Source organism: Anas platyrhynchos, chromosome 2 (assembly GCF_047663525.1).
Source record: "Anas platyrhynchos isolate ZD024472 breed Pekin duck chromosome 2, IASCAAS_PekinDuck_T2T, whole genome shotgun sequence".
Lineage (NCBI taxonomy): Eukaryota > Metazoa > Chordata > Aves > Anseriformes > Anatidae > Anas > Anas platyrhynchos.
Genome location: NC_092588.1, coordinates 45,809,342 through 45,825,550, shown reverse-complemented (window position 1 = coordinate 45,825,550; position 16,209 = coordinate 45,809,342). Strand labels below are relative to the sequence as shown.

At 39.6% G+C, this 16,209-nt stretch overlaps 1 protein-coding gene across 36 annotated transcripts in view; it reads right to left on the bottom strand.

Annotated features, from left to right (window-relative positions):
• Positions 1-16,209, bottom strand: part of DTNA (dystrobrevin alpha) — a 218,689-nt gene that overhangs the window by 79,040 nt on the left and 123,440 nt on the right. For all 36 annotated transcript variants that reach the window (XM_072034666.1, XM_072034652.1, XM_072034662.1 and 33 more), the window contains one exon: positions 12,646-12,726. In XM_072034666.1, the coding sequence (XP_071890767.1) occupies positions 12,646-12,726 (81 nt within the window). The remainder of the gene's footprint in view (positions 1-12,645; positions 12,727-16,209) is intronic.

Sequence of the window (16,209 nt, the reverse complement as noted above, 5' to 3'; positions counted from 1 at the left end):
TAGGGAACAGGCAGGAGGTTGTTCACAAGCCTTCTGTTCACCGTGGTGCTGACCACAGGATGGCACTACTGGGCGCATTTTAGGAAATGCAGCACACATTGGCTATTAAATTTTAACTCTCTATTGGCACAACGTCAAGCAAACTAACACAAATCAAAGGCTGTGTATTCCCACCGCTGCCTCCAGAAAACTGCCTTGTCCGTGCATTTAGCTGAATAAAGACTATGTGCTTGGAGATTTGGCTGTGTGAATAGCCCATAAAGGCTATCACATCTGATAGGCAAATAATGCCAAACCTCGGAGGTGGAAAGGGCAGAATAATCTTCATGTTGAATGTCCTTATTATGGTGATAAAACCTCCTCCAGAAGTGTGTTTCTTCATGTGCCAAGTCTGACTAATACCACATCTTTCTCTCTGAAATAACTTTTTTTTTTTCTTTTTCTTTTTTTTTCCACTTTGATGCAACTGCTCCCAGCTGCCCTCTAACCCACAAAACCTCTCCATACCACAGGAGGCCTTCAGCTTGCTCTGGCACTGTTACTTGCAAAAAGCAATTGTAAAGCGAATGCAAATGTTGAAAAAATGAGTTACTTCTCATACTGTTCGTTAATTTTGAAGTAGTACGTGTTACCAGTTCTAAAGATGCAAGGTATTATCCCCAATCTCACATGAACTGCTGTTTTCTCTAAAATCCCTGACACTGAAAGCTCGTGATGACACGAGAATATTCAGTTTAACAGTTCCTCATAACAATTTCTTCCCTCATGGCCATAGAAAAAATGTTGAGATTACATTCTCAACCTTTAATATTCAGTCACATCACAAAGGTCAGCGAAATAGAATGAGCACTTATTATACATTCAAAACTGCTCAAAGACAAAACCTTTCCTTGGCCCATCTCCTGTTTTTCAGAGTTTGACTCATGGTAATATTTTCTTTTTTATTTTTTTTAATCATTTAGGGTTGGCAAGAGTGTAAACAGCAACACAAGGTACAGAATACTAATGAATTAGCAGCTATTTCCTTGAATATGAAAGATGTAGTATTTTAAATACAAACATATAAACTGATATTTTTAATATTAATTTAAATAATTTCTTACATGATCTGGACTGAATTTGGCCCACAACATTTTCATCAATTAAAAATAGAGAACTACTGAAGCTATACTTAATGCCTGAGTAAGCTTCTTGATATCAGAATTGTATTTTTCATCCTCAGAACAGAAGAGACACGGAAAAGAGAGATGGCATACACTTCTCTCTTCTTTTATGAAGTGTTTGGGTCAATCCAGAGGGTTTCTGGGAGTGACAGATTTATTTTAGGACAAAAATCTCCAAATGTACCTCAGCTGTCAAGAGCAAGAGACTCGATCTAAAGTAGGATGTTCACGTGGCACATTGGACTTAGGCAGAAAACCATCTTATGTCTGAAGTCATAGGGACAGTTCAGACTTCAATCTCATTTAACCTTTTGTTGAGATTGGTAATGGAGGTGCTACTTACTGCCACCGATTCAGGCTTTCGTATTTAAACACCTATTACATTTGAAAGTGAGGATTTATTTGCCTAAAAGTCTTTGGGGATCTGAGTTATAATTGGCCTTGAGAGAAGGAGAGAAGTATCCTGGTATCCTGAAGATCCATTTCTTTTTCATTTTAAATTTGTTTGAATAGACAATGCCTCATTCAGGCAAACTGTAGAGAACATTTGACTAAAATCTGTCCTTGTGTTCACATAATCTTTCTACATTTGCTCCCCAGCCATTACTCATATTCCAAGCAGTGTCTTCTCTAAGAACCACTGCTCCAGGCCCTGGATGAATCACTCAGCAAAGAGAACCCCAGAACCAGGAGGCAATTGTGGCGACTCCCATTTCAGCAAGTTGTGCTATCACGTACCAAAACATCACATTTCTCAAGGAAACAGGCATGAGGAATAGGCCAAGAAAAGGAGAAAAGCTCCCGTTGACACAAACATAACTCAACAATCAGCAACGATAAGAAAGGAAACCAAAATGCAGAATGCAAAATGACAGAGAAATGGGATTTAAGTGAAGTAGCACACATCTATATCCTTTCTCCTCTGTGTTTAATGGTGTTGTCAGGGCCCCTAGATGGAGTAAGAGTCTCAATGTGCACAGCCACTTATTTGTCATCCTTTATTTTACGCATGCAATTCTTAAAGATATCCTACAAATCTGAGACAATAAAAAGAGTTTCAACACAAAATGTAGATGAAAGAAATGTGGAAAATTAAACTTGGGGAAGGTCAGCACCTTTACACGAGATGCATTGCTATACCAGTGTTGACTTCATTTGTTAGAAATGTTCAACCTCCTCAAGCTATATATACTGAGAGACTGACTCACTTCTTTCCTCATGTTGTAGTAATGTCAGCGAGTTCAACAGACTTACTTTCAATTTACTTTCTGTTGGGAAAGAAGACACCTACAGGAACTGAAGTAAGGGCTGAGCATACACGCAACTTCCACCAGAATTTGCCACGTTTTGCACAGAGATGTACCAGAGACCACTGGCAGCTCCACTGCTACAAGCCTTCTGCAGCCAACAACAATATCACAGAGATATTTCAGTTTGAATTTGGCCTAGAAATGGCTTAATCCAGCACAAGGAAAACTGTCTCTGTAAAGCCACTGTGCATCATAAACGAGTCAGTGCTGGGAAGCTGAATGTTCATTGTGTGGAGTCCCAGCACCATACTGAGAACAACACACACTGAGGACATTATGCTGTGCAGTCTCTTCACACTTACAAAACTGGGAAATTATTTTTATGGCCAACATCTTCTGTTCTCACAATTTGTCCTAACATACCAGATATATGCTGTAAGAAATCCTCCACGAAGGCTTAGAGAAAATGATCCTAGGTACAGCTGGTGGGTAAAAATAAGAGATAACCGTTAAGCTAAAGCCTGCCTTTGAATTTTCTGAGGGTTACGAAGCTGACCTACAGCATTAGAGATACACAGACTGACTTTTGATGTGACTCTGGAAACAAATTAACATGGTTTTAGAAGGAAAAAAACACTCTTTGGGAATTACAGAAAAAGTGATTTATAGTGAAAATTATGTCAGGCTCTACACTTTGAGTTTTCTTCTTTGGACTATTTGCTCTGCTCACCCTAAAGAAGCCTGTAATTGCTGAGAACATTCACCGCAGACAGACAGCATGTCTGCTGGCTCCACAGCAGCTTTATTTGTAAAAGTTGCTGGAGACAGAGGCTGAAAGGGAATGAAGTAGGGAACGAGGAAGGGCAGAAGATAGATCAGACCTTCTGCAGAGGAGGTAACTGTTTAGGTAAGAAGATGGTGCAGATGGTTCAGTTAAGGTGGAGGAAAGCTGCACAGTGCCTATCCATTCTCCAGAGCTATGTGATAGCACCCAAACTAGAATAAAGAAAAAAGAGAGAAAAAAGAAAAAAGAAAAAAGAAAAAAGAAAAAAGAAAAAAGAAAAAAGAAAAAAGAAAAAAGAAAAAAGAAAAAGAAAAAAGGAAAGGAAAGGAAAGGAAAGGAAAGGAAAGGAAAGGAAAGGAAAGGAAAGGAAAGGAAAGGAAAGGAAAGGAAAGGAAAGGAAAGGAAAGGAAAGGAAAGGAAAGGAAAGGAAAGGAAAGGAAAGGAAAGGAAAGGAAACACAAACCAAACTAAACAACAACAGAAACCATCTCAACAAAATTCTCAACTCAGCAGATGATATGGGGAAGTACACTTTGAATGCAATGCTACTGCACATGGATGAGGCAAAATGTTGCAGCTTATCTTCTCAGGGAAAACATTTTTTTTTGCAAGGGCATCAAAGCTGTACTCTACTCTCCGCAGAACGTAGGTATGGACAGAGCTCTTGTATGACTCCTCAAAGAGTTTTCTGCTTTGAGTCCAGAACAGAGGCAGGGCTAGCTTGAGATGATGGACTGAAGGTCCCTAGGAACAAAGGACTACGATCACCAAACTCACTCCAAAGCTGCTCCAAGGAAAACTTAGATATTTTTTCCCCTTTCCCTGTTACTAGTTTCTTTCCTTTGTTTCTCACTTCCCTAGCTTGTTAGTAACAGGCAATAAATCTTAGTATCACCATACTCTGAGTCTGTTTTGCTCATCATGAGAATTGTTGAGCGATCTCTCTGTCCTTATCTCAACCCTTGAGCCCTTTGCATCGTATTTTCTCCCCCTTCCCCTTTGAGGAGGGGGAGTGAGAGAGCAGCTGTGGTAGAGCTCGGCTGCCCACCCAAATAAAACTACCACAGGTTGTGAAAACACAGGAATGAAACAAAGGCTCAAGTGTAAGAGACAGTCTGCCTGAAGAAAGTGTTCTTGCAGCCATGAGGCTAACATGAAGGAGAGAGCAACCAAGACACCAAGGGCTGAAGAGAAGTCAGAGATAAAACATGCCACAGGTAATAAGATGAAGCTGAAGAAGGGGGAGTGAAATGATTAAAGGGGAGATTTAGAAATACAGCCTCAGGTTGAAGGAAAAAAAAAAATCAAGAGGGTCACAGAAGAAAAAGCTCTCACATGAAGAAGCAGCAGCTCTCAGAAGATACAGTGATTGTGTTATCATCAGCAAGATATCCATTTGTTTTTATGAGATTGTATGTCTGCATGTATCTTGCAATTTTTAGAATGTCTAGAAGAATACTAAGCTCATAACTGTTTTGTTTCTTTTTTTTTTTTTATTTGCTTGTTGTTTTTTTTAAGTCATTAAGGCCATTGGTCTCCCTAATGAAATAAAGAAATAAGATGCACAAGCTTTCTGGTTTGGGGTGACTAACCCAAAGCATGCCGGGTCACAGGTGACTAATCCCTGGTGCCTGGAGCAAATGTTCAGTCATCAGCTGGTGAATTGAGCAGACTGCCCAACCTTAAGCCTGTGTCAGAAATAGCACAGTGAATGGCAGTGTTAGCAGAGTTCAGGAAGTCAGTCAGACAAGGTTTTCAGCTAGGATCCAATTGCAAAGCTGTCGGCATCAAGCCGGGGCTGAGACACCTGTGTAGCGGAGGGCAGTCTATTCTGTGTACCTGGGACGTGGCCTAGTCTATGTGTCTGTCAACTACTGGCTCAAAGGATGCCAGTTCAGTCATTTTCCTCTGTAAAGGACAAAATAATATTATCTGACAATTTTCTGCTGCTCAGTTCTTAACAGGAGTTACTAGGAATAATGGTATGGTTGAAAAATCAGTCTCTAAGCACATGAGGAGGTAGGAGTTTAGGATACACAGCCTTGGTTTTTTTTTTTTTTTTTTTTTTGACATTGAAATGAATTCCAAATGTCCACTGATAGGTCTTGTATTAATCCTGTACAAGACTGAATTGTGGTGGTAGCCTTTAAAAGCAAACAATCAGGGACATCTGAGAGACCACAAACCTGGTCCACTTTGTGCCACCGCTGAAATAAGGCTGAATTTGTAATTGTGGTCCCTCTGTGAACGTGCCAAATACACAGGTTATATGCCCGCTCTCTTAACAGCTATTAGGATCTGTAAAGCATATTAATAGACTTTTACAGTTAAAAGGAGAAGAAAAGAAAATCTGAACCCATTTTCGGGATATTGTTCTGTGAGTGAACACTTACAGACTAAAATCCTTATGAAGGATTTGTCTGCAGGGAATATGCTAAATCAAGCCCTTTTGAACTTTTGATTAAATAATTGATGCATAATGCAGAATGTATAATATATGCATCCTTTTCCCATAGTTGCCTGGAAACCCATATGGAATAGTACTAGCAGTTCCAGGAGCATTTAGTCTCTAAGTCGCTGGTAAAGACAAAGGAACAAAAAAGTTTTTAAAATCATTAGCTCATCTTTCTTTCCATTATTCAAGTACAGCAGGATACCAGAATTAGTAACTTACACAATGGTATTGTGGGTCTTGTAATAGATTTTTTTTTAAAGCTATATCATTTGGAGTCATATGAATGACTATAAGTCTCAGATTCTGATTTAAAAAAATAAATATTAAATTAATGGTAATAAGCAGATCGTAGAATATCCAAGAGGATCAACAGAGAATGAAAATAAGAAATCTATTTTTTAAAAACAGTTATAGAACTTCTAAGCCAATCTCCCAGAAGACTATCACTGAGGGTCTAAAAGGATAAGAAGATACCATGATCAAAAATTCTAGAGGCAGATTGTTTTCACAGGAAATAATGTTTCAAATTGCAGGCAAGCAGACCTTTTACACTTCTCGAATATGCAACTTTGCTTGTCATTCAATCTGATTGCTCTGTGACCCAGCCCGAATCTATCTTGTGCTTTACTGCTTCCAGGATGAAATGAAAAACATGATAAAAACCAACAATGAGAAAAGAGCACTAATCGTAGAACCCTACAATGACGGAGGATTAAGTTATTTAACTTAAACAACTCTATAAATATGATAATTTGGTGCCTCCATTTCTTATGGTCATCCTAAGAAAAAAAAAAAAAAGAGAATGAGGGACAGGCACAAATTGCACAGCCCATACAGTCCTTGAAAACTAAAAGGCAGGATACTGGGAATAATGGCCTCTTGCCACAGCAAGGATCTTCATGGGATTCTTGCAAACACCATCAAGCATTTCTTGTGGACTCCAGACTCCGTTTCACTTTAGAGAAAGTTGATATCGAGTCAAAGAAAGAATGGCTGTACGGTATGGTAGTGAGTTGTTTCATTTCAGTAAAAAGAAGCTGTTGTGAGTGCCTGAATCAATTAACATATAAATACGAAAGATTTGCTGGGTTAAGTACCAACAGGCCAGTCCTGAACACTTATAAATATCTTCTAGGTTTGTTCAAAAACAGTACATTTTTGGATACGGAGCATATTTTCTCATGAAGAAGAGCAAATTGAAACTGTGTCTATTATCGACTTCCTAAGCCATTGGACAAGAAGAAGGTCACAGCACCGTTTCCAGCATGGAATCAAGACTTTCATATCCTTTCCTTTTACTCAAAGTAGCAGATAATGTGACTTTTCATTTTGTGGTGGATGGCAGATGGAATGGGATGTGTTCAGACAGTATTTTAAGCATCAGTCCAGTAAAGAAAACAGACCAAAACCTACCAGTAATTCTATTTCAGTTTAATAAAATCATGTTTTTAAAAGCGATTGCCATCCTGAGCAGGGCCAGTAGCTCACACAGGTTGATATCACCATTTTATACTAAAATTGCCAGTTTCTAGGACAAACCAGTTTCAGCAGCTTGCTGTAGCGTTACAGGAGGTATAAGAGCACAGAAGGAAAAAAGCTCTAAGTATCTAAAAATAGTGTGTTTACAATAACTGTCATTCATTTTCAGTGGGAAATTATTATATTTCAGGAGGGTGAGAAATTATTCTAACTTAAAACAAATGTAAAAAGGCAGATCAGATCAGAGAGGCACCCAAGAGCACGTATGGAGATTAAGCTGGCATGCCTACATGCCTGGCTGTGACTACTTAAGCCCAGGGGAGGCAGGAGGAAGGGCAGGGTGGAGGTGGAGGAGGCTGCCCTGGACATTCACAAGGTCTCCATCACAACGGTGGCAGCTCCGCTTCCAATGCGCAAACAGCTGTATTATGACTTGGATAAGACAAAACAAAACAAAAAATCATTCATGCAGAAGAATATTGAAGGGAGAAACAAAGACAGTGAAACCCTAAGGTGTTGGGATTAAACTATCAGAGAAAAAAGCTTCCTTTTTGTCTGCATTAATTAAGCCCCATATTACCATCATCATCATGGCTTTAGATTCAAGCTTTCAACTGCCAATGATTTATTCTGATCTAGGGAAATCAGCAAAATCTGCTTTTTGCAGCCAGAGTCATAGAATAATCTCACAACATGTTCAGAAAAGTTCATTAAGGACAGCAGTAGTTTTCCAGCTGCACAGCTCTGTATTAGTGAGTGATGTTTAATTGTATAATGGCTTTGATTATGATATGTTGTTATGTTCTACTCCTGCTGCCACCATACCCCGGAGGGAATATGCATGCGAACATGGTATTTCATCTCAGATTGTTTTTCTGTATAAACAAATGGGTTTTAATAAATTCACTGGAAATCAAATATTAAAATAAACCAACAGAACAATGATGACTGGGGAGTACCACAAATCATACTTTTGGTGTTTCCTGAATACATGACTGTTGAAAAATAGATGCAGCTGCTGCCATTGGTCACTTGTACCTTATTTTAGGAAAGCCTTATTACTCTTCTGTGTCTGAATGCTATGGATAGAGAGCTGTAAGTCAAGATGGCATCTTCCTTGCATGGTGAGAATGTACATTGGATGTTTCAAAACCTATTTCAACACACAGGAGGTCAAGCAAAGTACAGCACCCTAATGTTTGACTTTGAGCAATGTTGGGTTTGTAGGATTTAAGTTCCGTGACTGTTGCAGACCTCATAGTGCTCATCTGTAGTTTTTCCATCTCCCCCTTTGACAGTGTGCACTATTTAGGGCCTCCTTTGAAGCACACTAGGAAATCTAGGTGATGAAGAAGTCAGCTAGCTGCATTTTGTACATTTTGCACAGTACAGACTGCAATAAACATGTAGCACTTTTGATCAGGTTTCTGCACCTGCTTCCTGTCTGTTTTGATTATCCCAGATAATGAAATTTAACCTCAGATGATGAGGGCGTTGTTATTTCTGAGACTACATTCAACAGAAAGACCCACTAGAGTAGCCATGGTCAGCTCACGTGCTCCTGCTTTACATTCTTAGATCTAAGGATGATGCAACCACCAGTAGGGTTTTCTTTCAGGTCCATCTCTCCAAGACTATTGGAATTCATCTGAAATTATTCATGTCCCAGTCTGAAGACATTCTCAAGATTTTTCTTGTTCTTCTCCTCAAGATTTTTAGCATCAAATTTTCTTTGAGTTTCGAGGTTTTTTTTTTTTGTTTTTGTTTTTTCAGAAGAGGTACATACATCTTGTGCTAGTCCTTATGATTAAGAGAAGACTACTGTTATTGCAATAACTTTATTTCTACAGGAGCTGTGCAAACTAGGAACCAAGTAGCATGTAATCGTCTCTTTCTGTACCCCACAAATCCTCAAATGTACCTACACTACTGACAGTTTGTCTGTTCATTACTACTCTGCTTGGAAATTGCAATCAGAAATAGGGAAGCATATAGTGAGTTTATATTCATGCTGCACTAGTAAAGCTTCCCAGGTTTTGGAATTCCTGCACGCAGAATTTGATTGATCTTCTACTTCTGGGATGTCATAGATTGCATTCCACGTTTGGGCACTAGCAGAGTCAGAGGTGTGCCACCAATAATTTGTAAATGTTATTGTTATTCATTGGTAGCATCAACATAGGAAAAGGGGTATGCTTAAATCTGAAGGAAGCTTTTTTTAAAAGATAGTTTTGCTTTTTTTTTTTTTTCCTTCAAATTTATGTACATATTTTCTGAGTCCTTATGAAGAATTTCTTGCTCCTCTGAAGAATTAAGCTGGACTGATTTCAATTCCATCCTGTTTGACAAATAACTGCAATGACTGATATTGATTTTTCTCACTCTGCTGATTTTATTTAAACTGGCTGTTGGTTTAAACGCTCACAGAGATTTTTATACAAGAAACACTTCTCACATGCATGGTAGTTTTCCTAAAGTTTTACAGAATGATCACAAAGACATATATTTGCAGTTTTGAAGAATGTTTGCTATGTATCTTTAGTTATCTTCCTATTGTGAAAATGAAATAATTCAGTCGTGTAATTAAGCTTATCAACAAGTGTTAGTATCCAGAGTACAACACACATAGGGGTATTCTGGTAAAGGGCGGTAAATTGTCACCTCCCCTATAATTTTTGGCCACATAGTCTAACTAGTTCAAGGAGAGATACTGCAAGAGAGAACAGCCCTTAGACTGCCAGTGCATCTTCGCCCATTATACAGTGCTTACTTCACCAGTAAACCCCATTCTTCTGATGAAGGTTGTAGCAAAACACTCTTGTAGTGAGAGAATTCACAAAGGGAGGCAAGGAGATGAGGCTGTGCCTGCATTAAAGACAGCAGAAACAAACATTGCATTGTTTGCGGTAAGTGGAGCTGCCTGATATCCCAGGACTGTCACACACTGTTCTATGCTAATGTGCACCTTTGGGTAAAAAAGCTGGTGTTAATAAAACCTCTGCTCTACTTTTCTTGGAAGAGCCACTTCTGGCACTCAAAGCAGCTCTTTGCTTCCATCCTCATACACCTCCAGCCCGCAGCCAAGAGCAGCTCCTGCAATTTATTAAATTAGTTCTTTTAAAGAACCCCTTAAATACATTTTTTCCGAGCAATTTTTTCCCAGTGAGCCTGGGCTGGTATGAGTGAGTGAAAAGCTGGTCGAGGCAGGGCAGGAGAGCACAGCTGAAAGCATGGCTTGAGTGACAGGAGGTGCTATCCACAGGGAGTGGAGTGGGACTGCCTTTGAGCTTTTTCTTTTTATATCCTCCCCTAAATGAAACATCTCGCATGCAGCAGAAGGGCTTTTTTTCTTTTTTTTCTTTTCCCTATGTCACTTTTTTTTTTCTCTTGAACATATTACTGGGTACTGCTTAATGGCAATTTCTGCAGGAAATAAAAAAGAGTCACTGACATGAGCAGGACGTCTGATATTAACCATTTCAGGGCAGCTCTTGGGTCAGCAGCTCTCTGTTTAGAAGCATTGCTTGAAATCCCATCGGGTAAATGAATGACTTCTCTTCCTACTAGTAAGAGTAGCCCATCTGGGAGAACAGCAGTCGGACAGAAGCAATGAGAAGAAAACTGTACTTCATGGTGAAAAGATGTGTGCAACTCATCCCATTCCAGAGCAATGGAAATTATTTCTTAAGTTGCACAGAACCTAATTCTTAGGACAATATTTTCGTGTCTCTCTCTCTCTCTCTTTTTTTTTTTTTGGAAGAGGTTGTTACAACATAACTCTTGATATAAAACCCGAAAATTGCTTCTCCTAGCTTATCAGTGGTAACCAGAAGGCCAGAAGGCAAGCGGTGTCCATGAGGGACTTGGCACAACCTGGCAAACTGAAGGGCATGTGCTTTGGTTCACTATACGATGAACAGAAGGAAAAGTTCCATATAAGCAGATCCAACTTGATAAACACGAGGAACAAAGTTAAGATTAACAACCAATATTTTTAATTAGCCAGCCACTCCCAACAATGAGGCTACTGCACCTTTATGTTTTTGTTTTTGTTTTTGTTTTTCATTTGCTTCATACACAGTTACCAAAGCAATTAGTGCTACAACTTTGCTCTCAGCATCAACTTCATTAGATATCTCTGTCACTTCAGGTTATTGAACTATAACCATGAAAATGAAGTGGAAATTTCATCCACTTAAGCATAAAATATACAAAACATAAAATTAACAACTGAACGCAGCATAAATGTGTCTTTTGATACATTTCCTTCTGAATGGCAGAAGACAGCTGCTGGACAGGTACTAAAACCCTCCTAAGTTTTGTGTCTGGCAGCCTGCTTATAATGTGATACGAATCTTTCTTCAGCTAAACACAAATTAAAAATATTAGAAATGTGCTGGAGAGGTGACTGAAAGACCAACTCTGTAGCTAATAATCTAATACTCTCCAAAGTCTTCCACCACAGCTTGGCCACTCTAGTATGTTTGGACAGCATAAATTAAATATTTCTGTAACACAGATAGATGTAGCCTCAGAACTAGGACTTCTGTCCCAGGCGGGTAATCCCTATCTACACTGAGCTTTTCTTAATGTATTTACCACTGCACACAGCACAAAGCATAGCCATGCTATCGCTCTGGTTTAAATGTGATAACTAAAAAACTTGTTTTCTCTGCATTAGTCCTCTCCCTCCTATTACTAATGACAAAAGTTCCCATGGGTAGGATATTTTAAAATTAAAATTAGTGTGAAAAGGTCCAGTAAAGCACATAAACCAAAACCCACCATTCTACATAATTGCACAATATTTCAGACAGAGAACAAATGATACAATCCATTACAGCTTTTATATGCATTTTTCCATTAAAGTTTATAGCTTTTCTCATGAATGTGTTCATAGAAGTTGAAACTGTAGAGGAAGACAGACAGAATCTCAGAATAAATGCTAAAAAGATCACTAATTAAGTGGGAAACTTCTCAGGAATGAAGCCTAGAAGGTGGAAGAAAGGCATGCAGAGATTACAAGCAGGTTCCTCCTCTTGGAAGAGATCTCTCCAGCTGACCTTCTGGAAAAAAGGTGCCGACTAATGTTGCACACACTTTGCTGCAAACCAAATAGACTAGAATCACCATTTCTCCTTTGCAGAGTTGCTATAAAAACACTTAATTTGCAGGATTGCTGGAACTCCCAAATATGATTTACAAGAAAACTGGACAATGTAGTCAGCATACATGTTAATTAAAGCTGTGGCCTGCATGAAGACCCACACTTCTGTGACAGAGTCACGGGCATATGTGAGACAAGGTCCCTACATAAACAAGTCAGTATTTAAAATCTACCCAGGTACTCTGGTTAGTGTGTTGTGTTTTTTTTTTTTTTTTTGCCATGCAAGATCCAATAGTTCTTTTTTTTTTGTGGGTGATGGCTCTGAGGCACAGACTGTGGAGTGCTAATTGCAATAGTATATGAAAGCTAATTGCAATAGTATATGTAAGAAGGGCTGACATACTTACAGTTGCATTTCTTCTGAACAAATCTGAGCTTACAGGCTGTTCGGTAGGTGGACAAACGAATGCGATCCAGATCTTGAGCCCCTAGTGGAAGAGAATAGCAGAGACATTTGTATGGAATATAACCTACGTGTTATCTTTGGTAACAGGGATGCCAGAGAACAAAGGGGACACAGGAGCTGACTCTGTTTAATTATTTTCAAGGTTATCTCCTTTGCAGGGAGAGCAATGAGGGGAGGGCAGAAAGATGGGGAAAGGTGGGAGCTACAGCGTTAAAAGACTTTTATGAAGGAAGGCAAGGAATAGTCAGCCCACTGTGTCTGTCACTTTGAAGAACAATCTGGTCAAGCTGCAGGCTAAAAGACACACTGGCCAGGCTCCAACAGAAGGGAAAACCTCCATCTAATTTTAATATTTAACAACAAAGCTCATAACAAATATCTTTGGCAGACGTGCCAGATCAGAACGAGGTATTGCCAGCAAACCAAATTGGAAACAATATCATGCCGTAACTAAAAGGCTGATAGAGATCTGCAGAAGGGGGCAAAAATGCTGCAAGGAGCATGGGGCATCCTCTGTTTCGCAGAGGTATGTTCTCTGCAACGGAGATCGCTGAGCCGGCTCCCTGGCTCACACACAGCTTGGCCCTGGCCTCTCCAGCTTAAAGATTTGGCAGCGTTTCCAGAGCAGCTGTCCAGGAGATACGGGTAGGAGCTGACTGGTAGCTACTCCACGTGAAAGAGCAGCAGAAAGGGACCGGGATGGGGGGCAGAATCTGGCACGGTGTCTTCAGGCATACTGCTGGTGTGTATCATCCGCTACACTTTCCAAAAGTCTCAAAAAGTTGATGAGTAGGTTGTTATTTAAATGTTTCTCTTTCTTGGCTGGTATGCCTTACACAAGAAGTGTTGCTGCATGGCTACAATATGGCCTATGAGATGTGAGACTGCTTATTAATTGTGCCACGCATTTCATGGAAAGATGTACAACTGAGCTCTTGCATATTTGTTTTCTCACTGTGGTTGGCCCTAGAATAAAAGAGTGAAAACCGTTCTGTTCAGTTGAGCAGCCTCCTCTCTAGGAACGGTACCAACCTACAAGAGCAGGGCTTCTCCAGGAACTGTCCAAATGAAACACATCCATACAAGTGAAATATGGCCCTGTTCTGCTTTTACCCATTTCCCAAAGGCTTTCCTTGAAATTCCTCTTATGTTATTCGACTGGCCGCTCGGCTTCACTGCTGCACGTATGGCCATGTCAGCATCGTTCACCCACACTTTCTTAAACAATCTGGCACCCTTTGGACCCGAGTATTGCAAATGTGCTCCACCCTGTGAGATGAAAATGAGAACGATACTCTCCCATCTCCCCAGACTCTGCTCTTTTCCTGACCACATTGTCCCACACCATCTTCCCGGGGCTCTCAGCTACTCCCTTCTGCCAGCTGGTTGTCTTAACACCATCTGTTCCTGGAAGAAGCTATCTTTAACTACTTCACATCAGGTCTGGAAAGTCTTGTGTTTTTTTTCACCATAGGCTTATTGCTAAATTATTGTTTTTCTCTTCTGTATTAGTACCCCATTGACAGCTTTTGGAAAACTCCTTTACTGTTGAAGGAGAGGGTAACGCTTACAACAACAAGTCTTTCCTTTTTTAGTAGGACCAATGAGTAATACAAACTTCACTTTTTTTCCCTTTTAACCTTAGTGCAAGGCACTAATAAAAGCTTCCAAAGCTCCTTCATGAAACTTCAGCATTCTAATAAGATAAACAGGTTCAAAGCAAAGTGAGACTGGCTCGTACTTTCTAGGTTGTAGTATTAAATCCAAATAAACAAAACTGTAGGCAGTAATGGTGCTTTTTTTCCCCCTACTAATTGCGCACACTGAATTGTATTACTTTGGGAGGAGGTGTTTTTGTTGATAAATCCATGGAACACACGACTTAATTCTACCATGATTCACATTTTACCATGGTCTGAGATCCATTTGTCAAATAACTTCTGTAAAAACATGAATTCATTTACACGGAGAGTGCTGAAAAATATGTAGAAAGATGTGTGGGACTGAGCATGGCAAATGAGAATGGGAATTTACAACTTGCCTACAGGATTGCCAGTGGCCTCTCATTCTCTTTGCCCACTGGCAGTGTTTCACGGTTTCTTTTAAATATTCTCATCTAGGTAATACTGTTGGCAGTTCTCAAAAATAATAAAAGGAAACACTGCAACCCTTGCCTGCTGTTTTCATGCTGGATAATATGTGCTGGCAGCACTACCATAATGTACATTTTGATTTTTTTTTCATCAGAGCAGTCTGGATATATGAGCATGTCAGGTAAGACTAAGGGTAGCCTACTGATGTGACATCCAGTGGTGCACCTTGAGAGATAAGATTCAACCTAAAGTTTAACTCTACAGAATATGGTATTGGTTATGATACTAATTCACAAAGGTTTGTAATTTGGCACTAGAAAGATGCCTCTTCTGAAGAAAGGGAAACAAAGAAGTCAAACTAAACATCTCTAGTTGGGGGGAACAGGGAAAATCATACACTGCCCCAAATCTGAAGTGAAAGTCAAATTCATCTACACTGTGTTCAGAACAAGCTTCCTACAAAGGCATGAACAATTGGATTTTTTTGCTCTCTGGTGCAGTTTGGAACATGATCCACTTTCTAAAAACATAGCAGAGTTTTAATTACAGACTTGCAGATATTACCACAAGAACCTAAAACACTGGCAAACTCCTCTACATCATCTATTTTTTCCTCTAACATGGGCAGGTTGAGGAGTTCTACTTTCTACCAGCAACTTATGTTTTTTTACAACGTTAGGAAACTTTGCAGGACCCAGGGTATGTAGGGCATGTTAAGTGCATGATTCTTGTTCAGCGTGGACTGTGTGGGCTTGCACCCATCTGAGGGCACCTGAATGCAATGACAGCAGGATGAGTTTCTGTTTCAGTGCAGCATACCCTTTATACCCACAGGATCTCAACATGCAAAATTGAGCGTTTTATGAATGTGAATGTTTCTTTGCCTAAAATATATTTAGCTTGACACACAAAAGAAATGCATTTTCCCCTCTATCTTTTTACCTGGTTGGAACCTGGTTCTCTGTGTGCATGTGCAGCAAAAGTAGGAACAAAGGCAGGCAGATAGGAAAGGGAGGAACACACGAGATAAACCAGACACAAGTAAATATGTCAAAATACTAAAATGTGAAAGAAAAATAAGTATTTGTGTAGACTATGGGAAAATAGTCCCTCCTCGTCCTCCGACTACTCATTGTCAATTTTCCCAGTTTTCCCAGCACTACTCATTGTCAATTTTCCCAATTCCCTCAAAACAACCCAGAACAACAAAGCAGCCTTCAGAGCTGTGGGAGCAAACCATAAACACCCACTGCAAATTCTTAAGGAATTATCTCCTGGTTTGGGAGTTCAGAAGCATTTCAAACAGACTGAAGTTAATGGAATTTTTGCCATTGACTTGAGCTGATACAAGCTCAAGTCCTCCGTATAATTGTAATTAAAAGTATACTATGTTATGGTAATGGAGAAATGCA